Below are 26,076 nucleotides of genomic sequence, written 5' to 3' on the forward strand. Positions count from 1 at the left end.
TATTTCATTGTTGTTGTTGGGGAACAATCAGCTGGTACGTATAATTCTGTTTTCAATTCATCACACTAATTTCCTTTAAGATTACATCCCACCTTCAAGGGCACAGAAAATTGTGTTTTTCTTTTATTGGGCACTATTTAAGTCAGTCATTTTATCTAATGTTTACAAAAGAAAAATATTCAAAATCTCAATAAGCGGCCGAGTGATTTCGAAGCAACGTACTTTCAAATAAAGCTAATAAACCAGGATGGTGTCATAATCTCCTAAATGGACGAAACCATCAGGGGAAATTTCCGAGGCAAACGCTCATCTTAGAGCTCGTATTTCATGTTATTTGCTATTGTTTACATCCCGCATTTGACAAAATTTACAATAGAACCCCTTTGCACTTGCCCTCAAGTTGAAAATTCAAAACAAAAAAGTCCTTGGACAGAGGAAAAGAAACAAAAAAGAACGGACCCATTTCGGTGTAGGGAAGAAAACAAAAAACACCGTTCTGAAAGCGGCAAAGGCTCTTTAAGCAGTTGGCATGAGCTGTCTACACTTTGACTCGTCGTGCTTACTGGTACATTTGCTGGCTTTACTTGTCTTGTCCCGGGTTGTTCTTTTGCTTTTGGCTACTTTGCCCGTTTTAGTGTCCTTCTATTCAATGCGACAGCAAGATAGAAAACGTGTTGCAATGCAGTGCTTTTCCAGGGAAATCCTGATCCCTTGTCATTGACGCTAGGAGGTCCAGTCGTTCCACTGGTTTGGGGTTTCATAAGGTGAGATGATCTCCTTGCGTGGCGCGAATTGTTCATGAACCTTTAGGAGCTAAAATCTCGCATTTGATATTGAGAGGAATGCATCCACTTTGAGCGAAAGTATAGAGTATGGAGATTTGAAGGATTCTCGTGATCATGGCAAATGAACGTGTGACGCCAAAGTTTGATATTTAACATATTTCTCCCGTCGCGTCCATTTACGCAGCACGTCTCGCATATTTTTAGCTACTCCAACTTTATGATGCAGATATCTAGACAACCAATCAGAATATCGAAAAAGCCCGACACTTTTTTGTTGATTTGTTGATGCCTTGTGAAGACTGTGCAGCCATTTTCTTCATTTTGCGGCATCCGATAGCCGACAAATTCCATCGAAGAACCCTCGGTCGTTTCACGCCTTACGGGCTCATGACACTTCCTGAAATAAAAAGTCACTAAAATTGTATTTCTATCGTCAGTTACATTTATTAAGCTTTCTTCTGATATATAGTTTGTCAGGGTTTTATTGCAACTGGCGCACGTACGAATTTTTTTTTTCCGAACGACACCCGCGAAGGTGGGAAGTAATTAACCTTAAACCAATTTACTTAATGGAAGGTTAACTAGTAGTCTTGTTTTTCTTTATTGCTGACAACTGTTCGTTTAATGAAGAAAATATTGTGTTTCAATTAAAAACTATTTTGAACCATATATAACACAATAAAATATTCATCCCTATTACCAATAAACTATTGATGTCTCTTGATAATTGATTTTCATCTTTTCCATGTTATGATCAATGTTGGGGAACAAATCAGCTCGTGAGTATCATTCGTTTTACTTTTCACTTTTAAATTAATTATATCAATTTATTGTGAACCAATCTACCTAATGGAAAGTTACCCAGTGGTCTTGTTTCTGTTTCTTTACTAAATTTCTTAAAAAAGAATAAATTTTTATCTTTGAATCAAAAACTACTCGAAATCTGAAATGACAAAAAGAATATTATTTCATGTTAAAATAACGTATGGATTCCTTGAAATAATTTATTTTCATTTTTTTCCATTTTATTTTCGATGTTGGGAAACAAATTAGAGGGTATGTATCATTTTGTTTTTACTTTTCAACTCATTATATCAATAATTGATGGAATGAATCTACCTAATGTCAACATACCTAGTGGTCTGGTGTTTTGCCTTTACTAAATTTCTTTGGATCTGAAATAGCACAATAAAATTGATTACTGTTAACAATAAAGTATTAATTCTGGAGCCATGCCTAGCCGAACCACGCAGCCTGACCTTTTTTAACATAACAACATAACTGTCTTACAACGGCACAAAAAAGTGGCTAGGGAATAAATTCACTGCAACCAAATAGACTCTAAAAAAGACTTCACGGGTGGGTGGTGGGGCATGTCAGGCGATGGCGGATGGCAAAACAGAAATTGACTCTTGTGCAAGCCAGGTGAACTGAACACCACCCCCCCCCCCCCCCCACCCCCTCATACACTTGTACTCAGGCTCTCATCCTTGTGTGAGAAAAACGTTTTCCGCCTCATTATTTCCTCAGCTAGCGGAAACCGCATTTCGTGTCAATATTAAAGGAGCTTAGTCACGGTGTTTTGTGTTTTTTTTTGTTTTTTTTTGGCGACGTGCAAAATCTCCTTTAAATGCAAGGAAACCTGAAAATAATAGTTTAAAAACATCAAAGAGATAATAATAAACCATAAAGGAACGAGGATGGTCAAGGATGGCGAAGATTGATACGGATTGCAAACGACGAATTGGAAAAAATTAGGCTAAACTTTTCAAAATGTGCAAACCCTGACTGAGTTCCTTTAAGGAACAAATCAGCTCATAAGTGTCTTTTTATAGTTCAATTCAGCGAATCAATTTCTTTTTAACCAATCTATTTCATGTGAAGTTTCCCTGGACAGTGCTCTGGTGTTTCTTTTTCTTGAATTAATTTCTTTAAAGGAAGAAAATGCTTTCTTTCAATTAAATAATAAGTATGAGAGTAAAATACTAATTCCTGTTAATACTTCATTTTATCTTTCTCATTTATTGTCGACGGTGTAGAACACATCAGCTTGTATCACTTTTATTTCAGTTCATCGCATCAATTTCTTTTGATTCAATTTACTAAATGTAACGTTAGCTGGTGGTCTAGTGTTTTCTCCTTAATAAATTTCTTAAAGGAAGAAAATAATATTATCTTTTATTTAATAACTTTTTCAATCTTTATTGATAAAATAGAATACTAATTGCCATTAACAATAAAATGTTAATTTATGTAAACAGTTAATTTTAATCTTTTTCTTTCTATGTGTTTGTTGGGGGAACAAATCAGTTTGTAAGTATCATTCGTTTTGTTTGTGTTTTCTTTCAATTCATCGCATTAATTTTGTTTTAAGGTCATTCCACTGAAATAGAACCTGCACTGAGATTTTTGTCAAACTTTGCCTATTGACTGTTTATATTGTAGGAACTTAAATTTGGAAATAAAAATGAAGGCTCCCCATGTTCGTTTAGGAGCAACAGCACCTTGTTTGTACCATATAAATCTTTACAATAGCACCATGATTATAGTCACGATTGCTGGCTAAAATCACGTTTCCGACGATTATTTCTTGCTCAACACTGAGAATTAGCCAATATTTATTTTACGTAGAGAAACTTACTACTCAATTCAACACAACAGAAAAAAAATGATAGGTCACGATACCGGTTTTCGAGAAAATGGAGATTTACCTCTATGACAAGGTCCAGCCGCAAAGAAAAAGCTGCCAATTTTTAATGGGCGCGTGCTAATCACGCGTAAAATTATGCGCAGTAGGGATGCGCAGTGCAATACTGGGGAATGACCTTAGATCAAGTTACTTAAGGTAAAGTTGCCCAGCTGTCTTATGCGTTTTTTTCTTTCATACATTTCTTTAAAGGAAGACAATGTTAACTTTCATGGAAAAACTATTCTGAATCTTCGATAACACCATAAAATATTAATTCCTATTAGCAATAAATTAAAATATCAATTCATGTAAACTAAATTTCATCTTTTCCTTTCCATGTGTATGTTGGGGAACAAACAGGTCGTAAGTATTAATCTTTTTACTTTTCAATTCACCACTGTACTTCAATTCCTTTGAATTATTCTACCTAATATAAAGTTAACTGGTGGTCTTGCATTTTTTTTTCCTTTACTGAATTTCTTAAAAGGAGGAAAACATTATCTTTCAATTCTTTTGAGAGTAAATTATTAATTCCTGTTTATAATTGATTGTCATCTTTTGCATAATTTTTATCATCACTGCTGGGGTACAAATCAGAATGTAAGTATCATTTTTCTACTTTTCAATTAATCACGTGGATTTTTTCTCAACCAATCTGGTTAATGTAAAGTTACTTTGTTATGTTTTGTTTCTTTCTCTTTAATACTTTCTAATAAGGTGGAAACTATTATCTTTTAATTAATGAACTATTTTGAATCTGAAATAACAAAATGAAATATTCATTCCAATGAAAAACGAAATATTTTTTCCAGTTCATAAATAATTAACTGATAGCATATGTGATTTTTTTTTTTTTTTTTTTTTTTTTTGATTTCCTTCTCATGTGGATGTTGGGGAACAAATCATCTTGTAAAAATCTTTTCAATTTATTCAATTCATATCATCAATTTCAATTTTAAGATATCATGTGTTGTAATCAGGGGGTGAGAGGAATTAATTGTTTCGCCTTCTAAACACTCGACGTTTGTCACCTGTTGTAAATAAGTTATGTGATCAACAACAACAACAACAACAACCACTTTATTTTGCATAATACATAGAATATCATTCAGCAAAAGAATATATTTTAACTTAAATAAGCAAAAAAACTACTCAAAATAGTAAAAACTAAACGAGTTGAGTAGTTACGAGAATTATTACGCTTTAAATCGGTTGTAGGAAAAATAAAGAAAAGAAGAGGTAGAAAGAGAAAACAAATATATGGATATAAATATAAAAAGAAATATAAGTAGTAACAGTACCAGTTATATATAATGTTTTATATATATTTATATATATTTATAGTTATATATAATGTTATTACATACATTATAGACAGAGCATTGTTTAATTAAGAGCGATAGTAACTTAAAGAAAAAATACTAAGCTAGCATTAAACATAAGAACTTAGGAATTGCTTAGTCAAGGTTTGTTTAAATAAACGCGGAGATAAACTTTTTCTCTCTTCATCCAAATTGTTCCAGATAGATGGACCAGAAATATGTAGATTGAATTTACCATAATTAGTTCTAACCGATATAATATAATTTAGTATCACCCAACTAGTGGACTAATGCAAATCCCTCATTTTGATTGGCTACGCTACTAGGGGACTATTAGTAATAGTCATCGAGTAGCGAAATTGGCGCCATCGAGCGTGACGCTTTCTTTCGTTTTATTCCCAAATAAATATTTCTTCAACTTGCATTTGCTAACTTTATTATTGCCTTTTCTGTCCGACTAGTTGGGTGATACTAAAACAATTAGACCCTTCGCCCTCAAGGGCTACGGGTCTAATTGTTAAATAATATGATATGATATGATATAATATATAATATATAATATAATATGTTGACTTAGATGCTAGCCTAGTATTATCATCATCATCACTGCATGGTCTTATGACATCAATAGTGCGAGTGAGTTATGTAATAGCATGGTGTTTTCTAACCAGCCATGGCATGGTAATGTAAAAATGTTTTAGAAATAGCAAGAAACTACAGTAGGTGAAATTTACTACTTTTGACTTGTTTTCTTTTGAACCGATCTACTTAATGTAAACTTACATGGAGGCCTTGTTTTCTTATTTTTAATTAATTTTCGTAAGATGAAGAAAATATTATCTTATAGTTAAAAGCTATTTCCAATCTGAAATAACACAATAAAATATTAATTTCTATTGATAAAATGCTGATGCCTGTTAATAATTGATTTATCTTTCCCATTTTATTGTCGATGTTCGGGAATAAATCAGGGAGTGAGTATCTTTTTACTTGCTACTTAAATTCCATGCGTGGTTCTCCTTTCTGTCTTACTTTTCTGATTTATTTCTTTGCAAGAACACAATTTCAGTTCCTTTAAATAATTTATTTTCATTTTTCTTATGTGGACGTTGGGGAACAAATCATCTTGTAAAAATCTATTCAACACATATCATCAATTTCTTTTGGACCAGACTACTGAGTACCTACATAAATGTGGTGGTATTTTAAAATGTTGTTAAGATATTATGTGTTGTAATCAAGGGGTGAGAGGACGAAAATTTTTTCGCGTTCCCAACAGTCAACATACGTTATGTAGTAGTAAGGTGTTTTCTAACCAGCCATACTAAAAGCATGGCAAGGTAATGTAAAATATATTAGCAATAGTAAGAAACTACGATAGTTGAAATTTGCCACTTTTGACTTATTTGCCCCCAATTTGCACCGTGATGTGAAACCAAACATGCAGCAATCATGAATAAGATCCATTATAATGTGCAAGTCGTTTCCAAAGTCAGTTACTTTCATTTCTTTTGATGATCAATTTGTCTGGTCTTAGTGTTGTTATTTTCAATTGGCAATTTCCTGGATTAAGGAAATATGTTACTTGTCGTAGTTTATGTTGTGGCTTCCATCTATTTTATTAAGTTTCGCTCTGTTGTTTGCATTCTGTCTCAATCCTCTACAGTTTTTTTTAAAGAGGTTTTTGGTTCATTTTTAAATTCTACCTATTTGGTGCTTTTTCTCCTGAAGTTAATGTGAAGGTATTTCATCGGGAGGAAATAATCTAACTACAACTACAACTATAACTACAATCAACGTTTAGCTTCTTTTAGAATTTTCTCCCATGGCTTTTTTATCTCTCTATATCATTAATTTTGCAGTATCTGGTGGTTGGTCATCCTGGGGAACCTGGAACAGGTGCTCTGTGACGTGTGGCGGTGGATCTCAAACTCGACTACGGTCATGCACCAATCCTCCCGCGCATTTGGGTGGTAATGATTGCCCAGGAATGCTTTCTGAGTCCCAGGCATGCAACATAAACATTTGTCCAAGTAAGAAGGCCTTTAAGCCCCATCATACATGTTGATCTTAATGTGCAGTCCTTTGAGATCAATGATTCAAGATCACTCAAATCATGGTTCATCAAATGAATCCACTCTGAACTACATTGTAGAATTCACTGGGTTCCTTTAATGCACGATATCCGAGTAATCTTACGACAGTAATTTTGATCTGGATCATCCCAAAGCACCCTTAGACTTCAAGTTCTTAACAAGTACAATCCTTCCTTTACAACACAGCATGGAAAACTTAATGATATCATTCAGTTTCTTTTTTCATGTCATGTAAATGCATGAGACTCTGCATTGATTGGTTACTTACGTAGCTGATTGACTGACAGACTGACTGATTGATTGATTGATTGATTGATTGATTGATTGAGAATTTAAAGAAAATGGAAATGCTGTTTGTAAATAGAAACAACTCAAAATTATAACTTTAGTAGGTGCGTGTGTATTCTATAATGATTCTGTCTGTTTTCATCTCCTATTTGTAAGTTGATGGTGGCTGGAGCAAATGGAGCCAATGGAGTCTCTGTACTAAGACAGTCAGTGGCATACAAACAAGGATCAGAGAATGTGCTAATCCAGAGCCAGCACATGGTGGAAAAAATTGTAATGGAACCAGAGCAGTCGTGAGGGAGTGTAGTAACATGTCCAGCTGCCATGAAGGTAGACAAAAGATGAATGATTTATTGTTTGCATGGAATTTACCACAAGGAAAAGAATCAATTAGTGGACTAAAAAGATCTTTTTTATTGTTATTTTCTTTCATCAGCTTTTCCGCTTCGCTTTCAGTCAGGGGAGAACCCATCACATGGCATAATGGAAGTCTACAAGAACGGTAGCTGGCAAAAACTTTGTACCAGAGGTTGGGATACAGATGAAGGAAACTTGACTTGCAAGGCGATGGGTTACTCTAACAATGTTGGTTATGATATTGGCATGTGGCAACCAGACGGCAAGAATGCCTCAAATACGTCAATCCACTTTAATTGTATAACACTGACGGAATGCGGGATTAACACCAGCAGCACAACACAATTATGTAAAGGTAATTTATTTATGACCTAGCGTGGCCCAACCTTGTGTCTTGTGTAAATTCTAATTTGGTATAATTACATCCCCTTTATGCCTTTTTTTTTAAGTTTTGGACAGTACTGAGTTTTCATTGAATACAGCCAAAACTTAGAAATTAAGAGGATGTTATTCCAGGGCCCATCTGATATGTTTTTCCCGCCTGGCCTTGATTCTTCAAAAGTCCTTCACCACTAATCGTGGATTAAAGCTAGCCAAGATTTAAATTTTTTGGTTGCTTTATTGCAAGTGTTTGGTTAGAGTCTGACATTTTCCACATTAGTTACAAATGAGCAACAAAAACTAATAAAGCAAGGGCTCCCTTAGATATGGAATTTCTCTTCGAGTGTTCTCGAAGATAGGCAAAGATTGCCAAAGACTTCGGTGGAAGATCAGAAGATGTTTCGATCATATACCAATAAGTACAGTTAAAGTACAGTTAAAGTACATTTAAAGGGTTAAAATTGCGCCACCGATCCTGTCACAGTGAAAAATTATCGTAGTTTTACACATGCAAAATTACAGCTTTTCTCAGGGCTGAAAATCCTTGTACAAACCGCAGTTTATATAATATTATCCGAAAAATGCTAAGCTCTAAGATAGAGGATACTAATTTCTGTGAGGGTGGTTTTATGCAAATGAATATGTTGTGTTGCGAAAAAAAAAATTCCGCGGTTTTCTGTTTTTGGCCATTAGATTATGCCAAAGTATAAAAGGTTCTGATGGCTTATTGAGCTGGTGTTGAGAGTGCCAAATATATGATTAAATAAAGAAGAATTTAAATCTTAATCTATAAATGTAAATTAATTATTTAGGGAATTCAATGACAGTGTCGTTGCAGTACTGTATATAAGAGCAATAATAGTTAAAACAGCTATAAACCCAATGTTTTAATGGCATGTTGACTTTTTGATTAAGGAAATAATTAACAAGCCATGCATTTAAGTAACAGATTGTAAGTATCTGAATGTTTTTTAAAACCGTTTACCTTCAACAGGTGTCTTGCATGTTTTACCTGTAATGCAGTAAGCAAAATATATTTAACCAATTTGCTAACCTAGCTTAAATTTCTTTTGTAATCTCAAAAGTTCCTGTGCGTTTAAATGGCAGCAATATAGAATATGGCGGACGAGTTGAAGTATTTTACAAGGGAAAGTGGGGAAAGATCTGCCGTAATAAATGGAATTTCGAAGATGTCAAAGTTATCTGCCGTCAACTTGGCTTCAAACGTGCAGTTGCTGAATTTGTTGTGTCAGATGTCAAGGATGAGGACATTCCTATTGTAATGTCTGATGTAGCCTGCAATGGAGATGAGCCTGAGCTGGCATCCTGCCCGCGAACTGATGGAAAGCTTAATGTTGCCTGTCAAAATGATGACACAGGTGCTCAGGCATTGTGTGAACCAAAAAGTAAGTGATCTTTTAGCATAGCTTTCAAGGTCTTTTACATGTGCCTGTAGGTCTTTGTATGCCTTAGTTTTTCAAGATCTTATATTAGTAGTTTTTGTAGGTCTTAACAAGAATATTCAAAACAGATTTTCTTTCCATTTTGTTTTATCAGCATGCAACCATGACATAAAATTAACAATACAAGTCTTTTATCAAGCCCACATTAAGTGAGTTATAATCTCACGACACTCTGAAAAAGGGGCCAGGAAGGGTGTGCAACCGAAAGATCTTATACCTAACAACGCCTAACGTTATTAGTTTGTGTTTGCCATCATTGTGCCACAGGGAGAGTCAGGCTACACTGATAAGAATAATATACTAACAATATACCGCACCAGCAATTAATTGCAAAAAGAAAAAATGTGGGAGTTTTGATGCGTACACCACGACCCAATTCAGTGCAGTGATGCCAATCAGAGTTTTAAACCTGTCACAGTATTGAAATGTGGGAGGACATTATCAAGGCAATATATTGTTACCTTACTTTCATAGTAAACCTATGTGATCACAATATTCTTGTTTACTGGCAGGAAGTCATCACCTATTAAGACAAAGGGTTGATTTATTACCCAGGGTAGAGATAGGATTTACTAACTCCTGGCAGTATTTACAAACCTTAACTTTATCTTGTATCGGTTATATATAAAAGCGTGTTAGGATTTAGAATTTTCTCTGGATATCACAACGTGCTGAGCATAAGTCTTTTCTTTCAGAGGACAAAACAATCTTGGATGCTGGGCGAGAATTTTTGGATGTCGACAGTAATGAAATTATTCGCTGCTCCCTAGAAAATGAAACCAGCCACATTACTTGGTTCAATAACAAAAATCAAGAGATTAATTCTACATCTGAGACAAGGATGAAGGCAAACAAAAATGGTGAACTGACCATTGAAAAGGTTCAGTTGTCTGATGGAGGAACCTATGAATGCAGGGGATTAGAATACACTCGATACTACACCATCTATGTCAATGGTAGGCCAATGTATCTTACTAGGTAGAGTAATTGGATTGTTGGGCCTGTCCACATGTGTGTATCTGTACAGTCTGTAAATGTTCATCTTCGAGTCTGTAAATCCCGGCGGGGAGGGACTCTCATATGGAAAGGTCGGGGTTGCCTGTCGGAAACTTTGAATGAAATCGCTGAAGGAGACCGATCTGGGTGTGTCTCAAGCTTTATTTGACACCTGAAAGATACCTCCTAAAACGGAATAGGCTCAATTACCAGCAACTGATCTGAAAAGGAGCCCGTGTTAGCAGCCTAAATACAAAAATAAGAGCGTTGCTTTTATTACTACTTGTTCGAGTGCACCCTGAAAGATACTTTGAAAACTAAAGATAGTGGTTTTTCGACGTCAGCACTCTAAGTTGGAGCAGAATCCTTAATTTATACCCCTAACTGAGACAACGAGCATCTCCGACCTTTTCACATAGGAGTCCCCCTGCATGGGCTGTAAATGCATACGATTTTGTTTCCATAAAGCCCAGCAATCTTCAACAGAGTGTGTACACTTGTCACACAGGACAGAAAACTCCTATTATTGTATTTTTGTTCAGTGAAGGTCGCCGATGGACTAGGGCAGAAAAGAAATAATTAGCAAGTATTGCAACGTCTTAATCTAATTAACTTTTCATTTTTCTTCCACTGTACATGTAAGCGCTGGTTTGGTAGAGCTCACTGAAGTAAAGTTGCCCTTAGTTGTTTACTCCAAATTAAGTTTTCTTTTTTCAATGCAATAACAGTACATTACATACAAATATTACATACTCTACTTAAATGTTAACGTAAGTACAATTAAACTACAAATTAAGTTATTGTTCGGTCAGACCAGACTTTGGGAGCATTTGTTGTTTATCTTTGTAAAATTAAATTAGATGAAATTTAACTTGTTAAACGTGTTTCCAGATACAGTAGCAATCGAAGGCTTTTGAACTACATTCACTAATCAAACCATTGTTATTGCTTCTTCCAACAGCAAGATTTACTGAGAAGAACCCTGAGCAGAGTGTTATTGCTGATGTTTCTGGGATTATAAGCTGTAGTGCTGAAGGAACTCCAATCCCACAGTTTGAATGGAAAAGACAAGATGAAACACCATTGGACAAGGGAAGATTCACTCGGCTTTCTAAAGGTAGTTTATACATCAATCCAGTTCACCCGCAAGACAATGGAACATACATCTGCACATTCAGACAAAGTAAAGGAAGTAAAAGGGTTACAACAAAAGATCAAACCATCAAGGTTTCTGTCATAAGTGAGTAACAAATACTTAAATTAATCAAAACATTTTGACAGACAACTTCATTAATTTAATAACAATAACAAATAGCTGTATTTAGAAGGCACTTCCATGCAATGTATGCACGGACTGAGATTTATGAACAATTATTTTTTTGTGCAATCGCTTAAAAGAAATCGTTGGTTTTCCAAAAAATGAGAAATAAATGTGCAGTGGGCATTTTTATTGCAATGCGATTAGAAACTTGGTATGGGGAGATTCTGCCCCCAAGGGACACCTTCGGGATGCATGGTACGTTGTAACCTAAATGAGTAGGGATTTTACGAGCTCAACAATATAAAAGGGTGTGGAGAACTACCATTTGATTATTTTACAAAGGCCTTTCAAAATTATCATTTTTAAAGGGGCTACCCAATCCATGGTTATAGAAAAGGGATGTAGTGTACATACTATAGATTTCTGTTTTCAATGGAAGGTACACAATGTGTATTACAGGGGTACTCTTTTTGTCATAAATTGTAGATAAAAGGGTAAGAGTTTAGACCTGGGGGTAGAGTCTCCATGTATTAAACTTTGTTCTGTTATCCTCCTGGGCTAGAAATCCAGTCGGTGGTTTGGGACACTGCTTAAAATTTATAAAGATTTAATGTATCTTTATCTTCCAATGCTGTTTAATTGTTTGTTTGTTTTTTCTGTAGTTCGCCCAGTTATTGAGTTGTTAGGGCCTAGCGAGCCCTTGCATGAAGGAGACAGTGCCAACCTGACTTGTAAAATTATTAAAGGTTTGCCTGAACCACAACTGTCCATTTTTAAAAATGGGGACCTTCTGCTTGATGAGAAGACTACGTTAACTCTGCTCTTGGCAAATGTAACAGAAAGAGACGAGGCAAGGTACACCTGTAAAGCACGCAATGCCGGTGGCAATTTCACTGACAGCATATATCTAACAGTTAAAAGTAAGTTAATAATTCTCGTAATATATCAAACACGAAAGACCGTGCTTGACCACATTTCCAAACACCGAGAAGAGAGTTGAAAATACGACGCGCAGTGGAGTATTTTTGACCAACTTCGAGGTGTTTGAAAATGTGGTCAAACTGTGGCTTGAGTGTTTGATACATCTTCTCAATCGAGACCAAAAATAAGGAGAAAACGGAGAAAGAAACTCGTTAAAATATATATTAATTAAGATCAGATGTCCAAACACCGTCACGGTCATGATTTCCTTTGTTTAAACTTGATAAATTATTAATGAGTTTGAGAAATGAATATAGTAACCATCAAGAGCATTAGAATTTTACATTGCTGACTCCAGAGAATCAAAACCTTACTCCCAAGAGAAACTTTTCGTCAAGGCCATGGTGATGCCTATCCAGATGTCACTTGGGGGGACAAATCGAATGTCACACTTATGGATAGAATCCAAGTAAAACAGGACAGAGCTGCAAAGATCATTCTAGATCAGCCAAAGTACTCTTCAGCAACCCCAGTTCTTGCACAGCTCGGCTGGCGCTTGGTTAGTGTGGCCATAAGACGAAAACTGCGCTATTCGCTGCTTGTTTTAAGCTCTTAAATTGTTTAGTTGACTGGAATTTCAATTTTAAGACTTTCATCCTTACAAGACGTGCCAAGAAAATAACATCTGAAAACCTTGATGTTTCTAATTTTGGAGCCAACACTGTACTGTTTCACTAGTCCTGCTGTAACCAAATAGAACTATCTACCAGAAAATGCTAAGAAAACTTCTAGTCTTTTAACTTTTGAGCACAGCATTATGGCGTAGAAGGTATTTGTTATTTCTGAAATTTTTATCCTTAGACTTTTAGATTGCAATTGTTACCTCTATGAAGATACCATTGCCCAGTGGTCAGGGCACTGGATTTGTAATCCTGAGGTCCAGCCTTCAAAACCTCTTCCCAACCACTAGATGAATTTGTGTTTGGTGGTCCCGGATTCAGCTCCTTCACGTCTTGTAAATAGCCAACTGGTCAGCCTCTCACCAGTTTGGATTTTTTAAGTTTTCAGTTTATTTTAGTGTACTTTTGTATATTCCTTAGGGTAACTGCTTAGTATAGGTTTGACTGTAGTACAAAACTCTGCTATATTGCCATGCACATTACTTCCATTCAATATACACATATGTATTGACAGTTTTTATTCGCGGCTTGCGTGGAATTTCATTCAAGGGTTAAATAAAATGAGTCAAAAACAACCACCCAGGGGCAGATCCAGGATTTTTCTTAGGAGCGGGTGCACCACCCGGAATGGTGTAACTGACTGGTGATGTAAACAAATTTCAAAAGCGAATACAAAGAAGAAGGCTTCATTTAAGGGGGTTTCGCACCCCCCCCCCCCTAACTCCGCCCCTGCCACCTCATTCCACTCCATATTCTGCGGCTATGCACTTTTCAATTTAGTTGAGGTAGATAATTTTTTAGTCTAAAAAAGCAACATAAAAAATTGGGAATTACTTGAAAACAGCAAGTTTATGATAACGAGAGATTAGGAAAAACATCTCAGGTTAAAGTGTAGCGATATTAAAACATGACGTTTCGGCGACGACATGTCACCATTATCAAATGTAAGTTACTGTAAGTTCAGTAACGTTATATAAAGAAAGGAAAGTTTGAAACTACATTAGAATAAAGTGTGATGGGGGAACACAAAACAAAATTAACAAAAACAGAAGAATGTGCACAATTAAGTGTACATAATTTACATTTGATAATGGTGAGATATCGTCGCCGAAAGGTTATATTTTAATATCGCTACTTTTTATCCTAAAACAGCAATTTTATCCCTTAATTGTCTTGCTTTTCAAGCTCCACCTGTACTGTATCCTGGACTCATGAATCGTTCTGTTGAACTGAATTCCACGTTTACTATGACATGCATTGAAAGTGGTGATCGTCCGCTACAGATTAACTGGACTAAGAATGGCGTGGATCTTGGTAACAGAAACAATAACACCTACACTGTGGATCACGTGACTTTCGACCATGCAGGCCTGTATGGATGTACGGCGGTAAACTGGGCAGGAAAGACGCACACTATGTTTTGGATTGACGTAACAGGTAAAGTATTAACTTCCTGCCAATCAACGAACCGGTTTAATGACACTTTTGGTTCAGTTGTTCAAAACTGGTACACTTTCCAGTCAAGTGAGGGCATCAATAGACTGTGAATAGCTTTGTCGCATTTTTTACCTTTTGTTGGAAATTGAAAATTTTAAACTTGTAATTATACAAAATGTACCAATCAAAACTAACTTTAATTTCGTATAAGTATTTAAAGCAAAAATCCTCATCCGTTTGAGTAAAGCAACCTTTTCTTACAACTTCCAGGGAATTGCATCTTTCAGGGTTCGAGAAAAGGATGCCTTATCTATAAAATTAATAGATTATTGCGAAAATGTGAAAACATGTCACATGGTGTTTAATTTATAAAGGCATTGATTTTGTTCCTAGGCGTTTTCGTTTTCAATTAAATTTTGAAGAAATTACTCCATGTCTTTAACTCGGTATACTCTTAGGGTTAATTTTAGAAGAACTCGTATCTTTTTTCAGTTGATATAAGATAGTGCTGTGAGCTGCTGGAGCAAGTAAATGAATTCAAAATGATTTCTACTCTCTTATGGTCATTATTAAACTTAACGACGCAGTACATTAAGGGGGTTATTACTTTCTGAACTTCACAAGGTGAGAAAAACACTGCATTTGTTAAAACCAATAGGATCTAGGGTACATTTGAATAATAATTAACTTCAGTAGTAGACACACTGGCCAACGGTTTGGTCATTGTGTCTTGATGTTTCTATGGCAACCGTGTTTTCAAAGGATGTTTTCTTTCTAAAGTTAAGTTCAAATTTGTGTTTTAGTGAGATTTTGGATTTTATAAGAATGTTAATGCTAAGTTTTCCAGTCTCCCAAAAAAGGCACAGGTGAATAATGGTTAATGACTGAATGATTTGATTGCCTTAGCCGAGACCATTAGTTTAAAAGAGTATGTTTGGTCAAAAGTCTCTCCTCAGATTTGTGTTTCTCCAAGCAACAAGTCTGTCCCTGAAGGTTATCCAGCAAACTTCAGCTGCAAAGCCGCAGGTGTTCCCGAGCCGAAATTGTCCTGGAAATTTAATGATGGGGACCTCCCATCAGGTGTCAATCAAACCAGTCTTGGTAAAGGATCATTCTTGGAGTTGCTTCACACTACAAAACACATGGAAGGCATCTACAAGTGTACTGCAGAAAACAAAGCAAATGCAACAACCTCCTCGGCATATCTTCATGTGTTTGGTAAGCAGGAAAAAAGTCTACGTTATTCATGGTCATTCCAGTTAAAAAAATTAAAATAAGGCTTTATAGGGCTGTACTCTAGAAGTGTTCGGGTGCCACAGGCAGCTAAAACTTACTAACTTTTGCCGTTGGGCGACTGAAAAAACTTACTTCTTTCATATAAAATTCATAGAATTCATGTTATGTTTAGAGTTTATAATGTACTATACCTTTATGAACCTAACCTTTTTCTTACACGGCATCATTTCAGAACATAAACCCACATGGTTCTGAGATTCAACATTCCAAAGATAAAAAAGTTCCTCCGCCTTCACCCATAATAATGAGCCCTTCCAAAAATAAACATACCAAAACAAAAATGGACAAATATGCCCATGAACTACTGGAAGTTTTGAATCGTTTAACCTCTGTCTATCGATTGATTGTCTCAAAAGAAAAACCCAGTGCTGAAGTAAGCCCAAGACCTTATCCAAAACTGACAGCAGGAGATGAGCTTAGATTAACTTGTAAAGTCAATAGAGCGACTGTGGCGATCGCATGGAAGAAAAATGATGATGAAGTAATCCCAAGAGCACAGATTGATACACGAGTAGATGGCAGATTGAGCAAACTTTTTATTGAGGGCGTCGTGGAAGGTGATAGTGGTGAATATTCGTGTGAAGCACGTAACAGACCAGGTATCGTGGCTCGCTCTACTGTGAAGATCAATGTCATGGGTAAGGTGACTTTTCCATTTGTTAAAGTGCCTATGAAGTTAAAAATAACTGCTGCTTATTTGAAAGACTTTTTTCTTTTTATAATATCTTCTTTCTTTCTAGAGACATTTAGGTTTTTGTATTGTGCAATGAGGAAAATGATAACGTCATAAAAAAATTCAACTTAAACAGTAAAACACTTAATCAATCTCAAGAAATAATGGAGCGGTGTTCTTTAAAATTGGCACCAGAAAGCTACATCACGAAATATATATATATCCTTTGCCACCCTTTTAAGTGGGACAGAGGGTCCTGCTCGGAACACACATGGTGCCCATATTGTCTTAACTCTCCTCATTGGATTGTTGGGCGTGGATGGTCCTTGCTTAAGACAATAACTGGGAATTTCAGTCTAATTAAAACAGGACCAGGGCATGTTGCAAGTAGTCTTTCACTGTTATGTATCACTATCATGACTTGATGGCTGTTATGACGTAATGGCTATAACTAGCTGTCGCCAAATTTTGGAGGATGATCATGGCAGAGAAGTTTACAATGCTATAATATTACATTAATAATGTATAATCTCGTAGTGTAATCAACTGGGCATTGCCTTGTCTTAAATTTTTTGCAGGTTCGGGCTATCTATTAAAGGCGCAAAACTTTTTAAAGTACCTTATCAGTGTATGCTATAGGGTGACTAACTGCTTACAATTTGCAAATATCTGGATGGTGGTGCGCCTTGGAAATCTAGACCCTTCAACATTTAGGCTCTTCCTGGGCTGGCACTGATCAGCTTTTGAACAACCAACGCCAGGTTGTGAGTGGCAATTGTCTTCCCCAAGAACACCGGGCTCAAACCATTACTGCTTGGTCTCAAGTCCAGTGGGCTAACCATTGAAAATTAATCCCACTTGAATAACTGTAATAACTATAGTAAAGAACCACCCTTCGCAGGAATCTTACATTAGGAACCCAAAGAATGGAATGTCTTACACAGAATGTACCGAACTCACTCCATATCCTCTCATCCACGTGACTTTGGCCACGTGGGCACGAGGCAAAAAGGAAGACTTGTATATCATAACTAAATGTTCCCTTTTCAGGTTCTATTGCCAAGCTGGCTCTGGAGTGGTATTATATTGTGGGAACCGTGTTTGGCTGTATTGTCATATTTGCTGCTGGTTATAGCATTTGCAAACGTCGAAGAGCAGGTAAAAACGACCACTGATGCGCAGTATCTCATCTTAGTTCTCCTTTTTGCTATTAAACCAGATTTTGTTTTAAGGAAGAAATAGTCAGTGTTGATGTACCCATACAACCAATCATGGATTCGCAAGAAATTCTTTATTTTTATTTTTCAGTCGGTAACATGAAACGCATGACTTTCTAGTAAGACTGCTAAGCCCGGGGGATAAAGTTTTGCTTGCTAATTTAGCAACATCAATAGCAAATACCAATTTTTAGAACATGGGTGTCCTTCTCTGACAGTGTCTTTGGTAAAATTAAATGAGAATTGTTGTTTTTGATTCTACCCACTCACCCTCTTTAGGGTATTTCTAGGTCCGGCATACATGAACCCTGGTTTGATTGTGTTTGCTTCTTTTGTTTCTTTCTTTCATACAAATGTATCTTTCGTTACATGTATGTTTCACTGGGTGTAAACAGCTGTGGCAAAACTGTAAGTCAAATGTCAACTTGTTTATATTTTAAAAACTTGTACGTGGTCACACTACGTTTGCCTTTTGCTTTTTGTCTATCCACCAATCACCGCATGTAAGCATCTATCTTCAAAGCGGCATTATCATGAAAATGCCTTTGAAAAGACAAAATCCAAAATATACATTCGCATCAATGGTAACCTAAAAGCAGTGGTGTCGTTTGTTAGAAATTACTATGCTACTACAATGAAGCTCTCAAAGGGGTTTATCACGAGTTCTGAGATTGAAATTCTACCTTTGCCTCTCCCTTTTAATAAGAAATGTCCTCGGTAAATTAATTAGTACGGCGGGCACGTTTCTTGTATGAGTGTAAGATACTTAGTCATAAGTTTAAGACTGTATTGGCCAAAGTGTGACAAGATTCTCATGAACTGCACCTTTAACACCCCCCCCCCCTCCCCTTATATTTCTAAAGATATGCATATACATGTAAGAGCAAGTTTCGAAGTACATTACATTTTAAATCCACAGGCGTACAACACTGGGGGTTATGCCTTCAACTCATTTTTTTCTCATTATTAAGCCATTAAAGTTAATTAACCTTCGTACGGTTTCCAGTATGACTGAATGAAGGAAGGGAGAGAGGTACGAGGGGAGGGAGAAAGGAAGGAAGGAAAGAATTATGGACAATAGTAATGCTATGTGACTGCATGGGTTTCTTCAGGAAGGATCTGTGAAACTGATTAATTAATCTACTTATCAACTATAATTGTTTTCTTTTTGCAACGAATGCACACTTGGCATGTTTCAGATTGCTTCGATGACTCAGATTTATTTAAAGAGGGTGTTTTGTGTTATTGCTCATTTATAGAGTTCAGTTTTAATTAAATCTTATCACGGTGTCTTTGGCTTAGGGAAGACATACAGTAAGTAAGCTAAGACCTCCATATGAGCTACACTTTTTGAGGAATCCACAATATTAAAACTTCCACTCGTGTTTCTGTAACTCGATAGAAACACGGAACATGTTTCCTATTTCATAATTGGTGGCTTATGTGGATGTCCTTTAATATTTGCAGAATGATCTTCAATACTCAATTTTCAATATTAACGTAGTTTTGTGGATTCCTTTAAATTTGTTACAATTTGTTTCAATTTATCGCAGAAGTAATTAAAGTAATTGTACTTATTCATAATAACAATTATTATTGGTTGCAACAACGTTTGATTAGTTAGCCTGCCCTGTGATGATAAACTGTTGAGTTAAACTGTTTAGTCCTGATCAAGAGCAAGCAGTTGAGATGAAGTTCTGGAACGTTAAAGTGGATGAATGGGAGATTGGAGCTGACCGTTTAAAACTTCAAGAGGTCATTGGCAGGGGGGCATTTGGAGCTGTCTGGAGAGCACTTTTGAGTGAACCGGATGGAAAACCTGGAAATCGGACAGTTGCTGTAAAATGCTTTACACGTAAGATCATGTAGCAGAAGAATGACGAACTGAGATGTGTGCTATTCTATTTTATAATGTACACACAAACTTAATCTGTTTAGCTGTCAGGCAATCAATAACTGTTTTGGATCGTAGCACAAAAAATGACTCCTTTTCATTGTAAACTCCATTTAGTCTATTGGCTGATCTCCAATATTAGCATGTAGCGCCTGGGTGTATTTGTACTCCCCCCTCCATGAGATCCTATTCCATGGAAGGGCTTCCCCAGAATTTGATTGGCAGCTACCTGTTTGTATAACTAAGTGGAGAGAAGCATTGTGAGAGTCGTGATTCCTCTTAAGCAAAGAAACATGATGGTACCTAGAGTTAGATGGTACTTAGAGTTCTCTCAACTGTTAACTAAATGTCTATATAGCTAGCTAATATAGCTGATTTGTACCTTATTGCGTTGTGGTCTCACATTGTAGCCACTTCTGGGGAAGATGGACGGAGATCCCTGATTAGAGAAATTGAGCTGGGGAAACTTCTTGGAGAAAAACCTCAGGCAAACATTGTTCAGTTTATTGGCTGCGTTACCACACAAGGTAGAAAGATGTAATTAATTCCTTCAAATTAATTTTGACTTAGTGATTACACTGCTGTAACTTGATTGTGTAGCATGCTTAATTGATTAATTGATTCTGTAGCACAGTTGATTTTTATAGCTACTTGATTCCGTTGCACACATGATTCTGTAGGTATTGGACTCTGGAACACACTGGCTTCTGTGGCCACTGGATTCTGTAGCCACTTAAATATGTGGTCCCAGCTGGATTCTGGAACCATTTGATTTTATAGCCACTTGATTCTGTAGTCGCTCGGGATCCTGGAGACACTTCATTCTGTAGCCACTGGATTCTGAAGCCACTTAATTCTTTTGCTACTAGCTTTTGTAGCAGGAAGTGGCTCTCACTATTCCTCCTTCTCCAAAACATGATGATAAACATTCACAGTTAACCTGAGTGAGTAGGTTACACGAGGGTAAGTGTCTTGCCCAACAGTCAGCATATTGACATCTCAGAGCCGACACCTGGCCTACTCGATCCTATGTCCAGTACACGGATTATTAGGCCGGCTCCTTTATCAAGTTTTCCAAAAAATGTAGAGCACTTTTTAAAAAAAAGATGAAATGGTTGTCGATAAGTAGTGTTATCCCTTCTTCCGCTCTTAGTTCATCCAATGATGGTTATGGAGTACTTGGCGTGTGGTGACCTGTTGGGTTATCTGAGGAAAAGCCGTGGAATTCATGATAAGTATCATCTTGGTCAAGGGAATGTTCCGGAACTGCAAATATATGATCTCGTGTTGTTTGCCAAACAAGTTGCTGCTGGTATGGTGTTTCTTGGATCAAGAGGAGTAAGTAAACATCTCACAGAAATCAGACTATAGCAAAATTCCACGAGCTAGGACACCAATACTTGTAGATTTCTAGTCAATCTGAATTTTAGGCCACATTTTGACAAACTCTAAGTTCTTACTGGCAATGCGGTATGTGTGATTTGGTAGACTTACTGTCATTGATGAAGTTTTCTACTGTACATAGTGCAAGGTCTGTGTTTGAGCCTATTTGCCCATCAGACCAGTGCTTTACCTTATCTCTGGCTTCTGCAGTCTTACGTAACTAGGAGTATTTCCAACACTTCCCCCCCCCCCCCCCCTGGAAGGGATGCTAGTCCATTGCAGAGCTACCCACAGCCTTAATTTTCCTGGTACCCACGTTTTGCACCTGGGTGGGAGAGGCACTGCAAGAGTAAAGGGCCTGGATCAAATACACTACAGAATGTTGTAGTCAAGGCTCGATCCCCGACCACTCCATTTGGAGTCCAGCACAGGAACCCACTTTCGGTGAGTGGAAATATTACTTTGTTACTACTCGAACACTGTAAGGGTTATCAAGTTTCTTCAATCAATCTTCTCCGCCTCTCCCTGGATTGCAGTATACCTCTGAATTCTTCTATAGATTTGGTTTAAATTAGTGAAGGGCCCCGCTTCCAAAAATTAAGGAAAGGGTGTGTAGGCTTCCTGTAATTGTGTTTCTTTTTTTCCAATGGGCAATAACTAAATGGTACTTTTTGACAAGTGTAGCACATTTAAGATGTAAAATATTATCTTTTTGTAGATAATCCATCGTGACCTGGCAGCTCGTAATGTTCTTCTTGATGACAACTATGTTTGCAAAGTTACCGACTTTGGACTGGCTTATCAAGATTTCAAGTATGGACATGGAAATGCCAAAAAGGTATCTTAATTTATAATTTTGCACAGCCATAGCACTATTAACACATAATTGCTGGCCCCGAGGGAACCAGTTAAGATGGCTCACAACTGTTTCCAGCGTTTTTCGGTATGTCTTTGTTGAATCAATACTACCACTCTTTTGGTCGATGCTATAACAGTGACATCAACCAAGGTTTCAATCATGGTTAAACAAGTTCCTGACGCAAAAGGTTACCATAGCAATGGTATAGGCCGTTCAAAAGGGTGTTAACTTCAGCTTCAAGTGCTCACAATTAAAAAGCAAGTCAGTTCCATGGCCTTCAATTTATTATTTTTATTATTATTATTATTATTATTATTATTACTATTATTATTATTCGACTGTGATTAACATGTTAAAATACATCTTTTTGCAAATTTTAAACAACTGCGATAGGGACTTCAGAGCCACTTTGAACGTTAATTTGGCAAAGTGGTCAGAAATTACTGTGTTTGTATGGGAATCCAAGGGCAAATAACTTTTTCCAAAATTGAATTTTACACAATTTGTGAATCAAAACGTTAAAATACTAGGTAGAAGATTGTATTCACATTTTTTTGCAAATTTTTGCACATCTTTTTTACATCTGTTTGTAAATTTTAAAACAACTGCGATAGGGACCTCAGAGCCACTTTGAACGTTAATTTGGCAAAGCGGTCAGAAATTACAGTGTTTTTATGAGAATCCAAGGGCAAATAACTTTTTCCAAAATTGAATTTTACACAATTTGTGAATCAAAATGTTAAAATAATAGGTAGAAGATTGTATTCACATCTTTTTGCAAATTTTTGCACTTCTTTTTTACATCTTTTTGCAAATTTTAAAACAACTGCGATAGGGGCCTCAGAGCCACTTTGAACGTTAATTTGACTAATACAGATTTCCAGTGACACATACTGAGTGTCCACTAACAAGCTTTATACTGTTTGTATTTTTAGGGCTGTATACCAATCAAATGGACTGCACCCGAGATTCTGTCAGGAAATGTTGCCGAGCTCTCACCCCAAAGTGATGTGTCTGTACAGCATAAATTCTTCTTGTTGTGCCTCACTTAAGGCTCTGTTACACGAGGCCATTTTTCTTGCAATTTGTCTCGTAATTTTGTCACACCGTTGCGAAACAAGTAGTAGGAAACGTTAGCTGAAATGAACAACATGGCGGAAACTGGAACTTGATTGTACTCTGTGCAACGGTCACTGCAACAAACACTTGCGTCGGAGAAAACTTATCTAACAGTGTTAAAGGGCCTGTGATCTCATTATTTTCATCAAAACGAAAAGGTCAAACATTAGCAACTACTTCCAAAAATTTTGCTTGTCATTGCTGCAACACATTCTGGCTGGATTTTCGAGGATTTGGTAGACATAGTAGATGAGATAATCAACTACAATACAAGCTAATTATCTTTCAGTTGTAAATGATTCATGGCCAAATTTCAAATTGGTCGACCAGGCATTTCAATACACTGTATGTGGTTTGCCATGAACGCAATTAATCTAGAAAGAGTAGGAGAGAAAAGCGATAATTTCGCTATAATTTTGCATTGTGTTCTTTGATCTGTAGAATTCTAGTATACACTCCCACCAGGCCCGGGCTGTTCGGAAGGTGGATAACGCTATCCACTAGATAAATCTCTATTCAACGAATAGTGTGATTTGTTTTGTTGGCACTTCTCCACTGGATAGCGATTTATCCGGTGGATAGCGTTATCTGTCTTTCAAATAACTGGGACCAGATTTTTGAATCACTAATTTTCATTATATTGTATACCTTTTGTTTCTTGTAAATAGTATACTTATACACCCAGCTCTGATCTATATTACTAATCTACAGGTGGTCTTATGGAATTGTCTTGTATGAGATATTCACTATCGGTAAGCAACATTTGTTGAGTAACGACATCAATACAAAATAACAAAAGTCAAAGCAGAATAGAACCAAAATGTCAAACGACTGACTAGCAGATCACAGCACACTTACATTGAGGGATAGTGTGATCTAATACGAGATAGTATTTTTGTTTAAACCTTATAACTAAGTTAAAACACACCTGTTTTCCTTAACAGGAGGAATTCCATACCCAGGATGGTCAGAAGGCAGAGTGGTTCAAGCAGTCCTGGATGGATATCAAATGCCAAAGCCTGACCACATTGACGACCAGTTGTAAGTATATTTACCATTATGTACGTTTTTACCTTAAGTTATTTTAATTGTAAGCGTGTTGCGAATGTTAAATTCACCAATGAGAACTTTTCTAATATTATTGTGATATCTGGGAATCTGATTGGTTCTGTTTTCGCTGACTATTTGCCGACATACCGCGATCTACATACGTTACCCTTGATAGAGTTTATCCATTCAGTATTTGGCTTCGGCCCTCATTACACGACCCCGGGTTGCTTTTTACCCCGTGTTGAATCCCCCCCGCGGGGGGTAACGCTTTTGCAGTCAAACGTTTATAAGTTACATTAAAACAGTAGTCAAGCCGGGTCAGCCCCCCTCGCCGGGTAACCCTTGTCGAAACTTGGGTGGTACTGCTACGGTACTAAAACAATTGGTCTACTAGTCCTTCGTTCCTTTAAACCCAAGTCAACTCTACTATGGCATGCTCCTAATTGGCTATTTTTTCATAGTCTCGTTGTTGCCTACAATGTGAACAATGTTTTTCTCAATTTTGAGGGCATGTTGAAACGCCCTTGACTATTTTCTACGGATATTGTCGCCTCTCATAAATATACTCATGTTTTTGCCAATCTCGTGTGGCAAAAATGACTCACAGTTAATGTTCTTTAGTTTTTTTTGTTTGCTTTAAATACCTCCTGAAAATCAATTTATTAAGACATGTATTAAAACCATAGTTGTAATGGTTATACATTTCAACTTGTCTATTTTTAGGTATGATGTAATAACAAGGTGCTGGAATTTAAACCCTGAGTTCCGTCCTCCTTTTGAAAACCTACGAAAAAGAATGGATACATACCTTCGTGAGGAGGTTTGTAGTAGTCAGACAATTTTAAATAATCAAGGTTAACAGAATTCTCTGAACATGGTTCTGAGGACATGGCGATAACAAATATTGCAGCATACTGATTGGCTGATTGGCAATTAATTCCAAACAGTGCAGAAAGTTGAAACTGAGTGCAAAAAGTTGAAATTGCGTGCAAAAAGTTGAACATGAATTGCAGATATGCTATTAACAAGTAATCAAATGATCTTTCTCGTGCAATTTGAAATAAATACTAAAAGTAGTCGTTTTTCAAAGACTACAAATATTACGCGAATTTCACTGGCCCGTGCTTAACTATTCCAGATTACACTCGAAATCATTTTATAACCTATACAATTATTCTCTAACTAAAACAGGTTTCGAAAATGAAAAAAATAAGTTTTCGATTGACCGTCTCTCTGTCTCTTTATTATCTTTGAAGGGTAGAAATTTACTAGCTCAAACAAGCAAGATTATTTTCCTACATTTTCAATCACTATGTCCCTACCTGGTTATTTTGGGTCATTTATTAATATTTTAAACCTTTGGTAATACTTATTTCTTATTATTATTCCTTTCAGACATACACGGAACTGCTCAACATGGGGAAATATGACAGCGTGCAATACTCCAAGGTTGAAGATCTTGGAGCTCAAGATGAACCAGCAAGTGAGCAAGTCAAGACGAGCACCACTGGAAAGAAATTGGGAAAATGGTCAAGTGTTCGTTAAATAAGAGTAAACATATGACTTGCTGGTGGCTGTTACAGCTTTTATGCCCAGCAATGGTTAGTTTAGTGTGCCTTTTGTTCAGGACGTCATCGAGTAAGCCGTCATCGAGTATAACCTATTTGTGAAAGATTAATTATAATTTTGGCATTTTTCTTTTAGGCAATAAAAAATGCTTCCTAGAAATGTTATTGGATAGTAGTCAAACAGATCTAAAGCAGACCTTGTGAAATCGTTCTTTGTTTTGTAGCTACATAATAATCGTTTTAAACCTTTGTGCTTTTTATGTTTTTGGTCATCATTGAGTTGAACAAAATTATTGTGTACACCGCGAATGAGCCGAAATTTGCGTCGTTCTTTGTTTGTT

The 26,076-nt window shown here is 36.5% G+C and overlaps 1 protein-coding gene across 1 annotated transcript; it reads left to right on the forward strand.

Annotated features, from left to right (window-relative positions):
• The first annotated feature begins 5,908 nt into the window (after window positions 1-5,908).
• LOC145460231 (fibroblast growth factor receptor 1-A-like) lies at window positions 5,909-25,791 on the forward strand. The gene is made up of 21 exons (XM_081444979.1): window positions 5,909-6,829; window positions 7,337-7,510; window positions 7,617-7,892; window positions 9,004-9,324; window positions 10,077-10,337; window positions 11,339-11,617; window positions 12,301-12,558; window positions 14,425-14,676; window positions 15,622-15,894; window positions 16,329-16,610; window positions 17,696-17,803; window positions 18,258-18,270; window positions 19,527-19,717; window positions 20,167-20,283; window positions 20,910-21,094; window positions 21,858-21,977; window positions 22,934-23,010; window positions 23,829-23,869; window positions 24,062-24,158; window positions 24,891-24,987; window positions 25,563-25,791. The coding sequence occupies exons 1-21, from the start codon at window positions 6,622-6,624 to the stop codon at window positions 25,710-25,712; spliced, it is 3,780 nt and encodes a 1,259-aa protein (XP_081301105.1). The 5' UTR covers window positions 5,909-6,621; the 3' UTR covers window positions 25,713-25,791.
• Window positions 25,792-26,076: the final 285 nt, after the last annotated feature.

This window comes from Orbicella franksi, chromosome 11 (genome assembly GCF_964199315.1).
Source record: "Orbicella franksi chromosome 11, jaOrbFran1.1, whole genome shotgun sequence".
Taxonomy (NCBI): domain Eukaryota; kingdom Metazoa; phylum Cnidaria; class Anthozoa; order Scleractinia; family Merulinidae; genus Orbicella; species Orbicella franksi.

Bases quoted from the DNA above. Each gene is read 5' to 3' on its own strand.
- LOC145460231 (XM_081444979.1), top strand. From the start codon at position 6,622: ATGGCTTTTTTATCTCTCTATATCATTAATTTTGCAGTATCTGGTGGT. The intron at 10,338-11,338 runs GTAGGCCAATGT...TTCTTCCAACAG, and splicing joins CTACACCATCTATGTCAATG to CAAGATTTACTGAGAAGAAC. The intron at 15,895-16,328 runs GTAAGCAGGAAA...TTGTCTCAAAAG, and splicing joins GGCATATCTTCATGTGTTTG to AAAAACCCAGTGCTGAAGTA.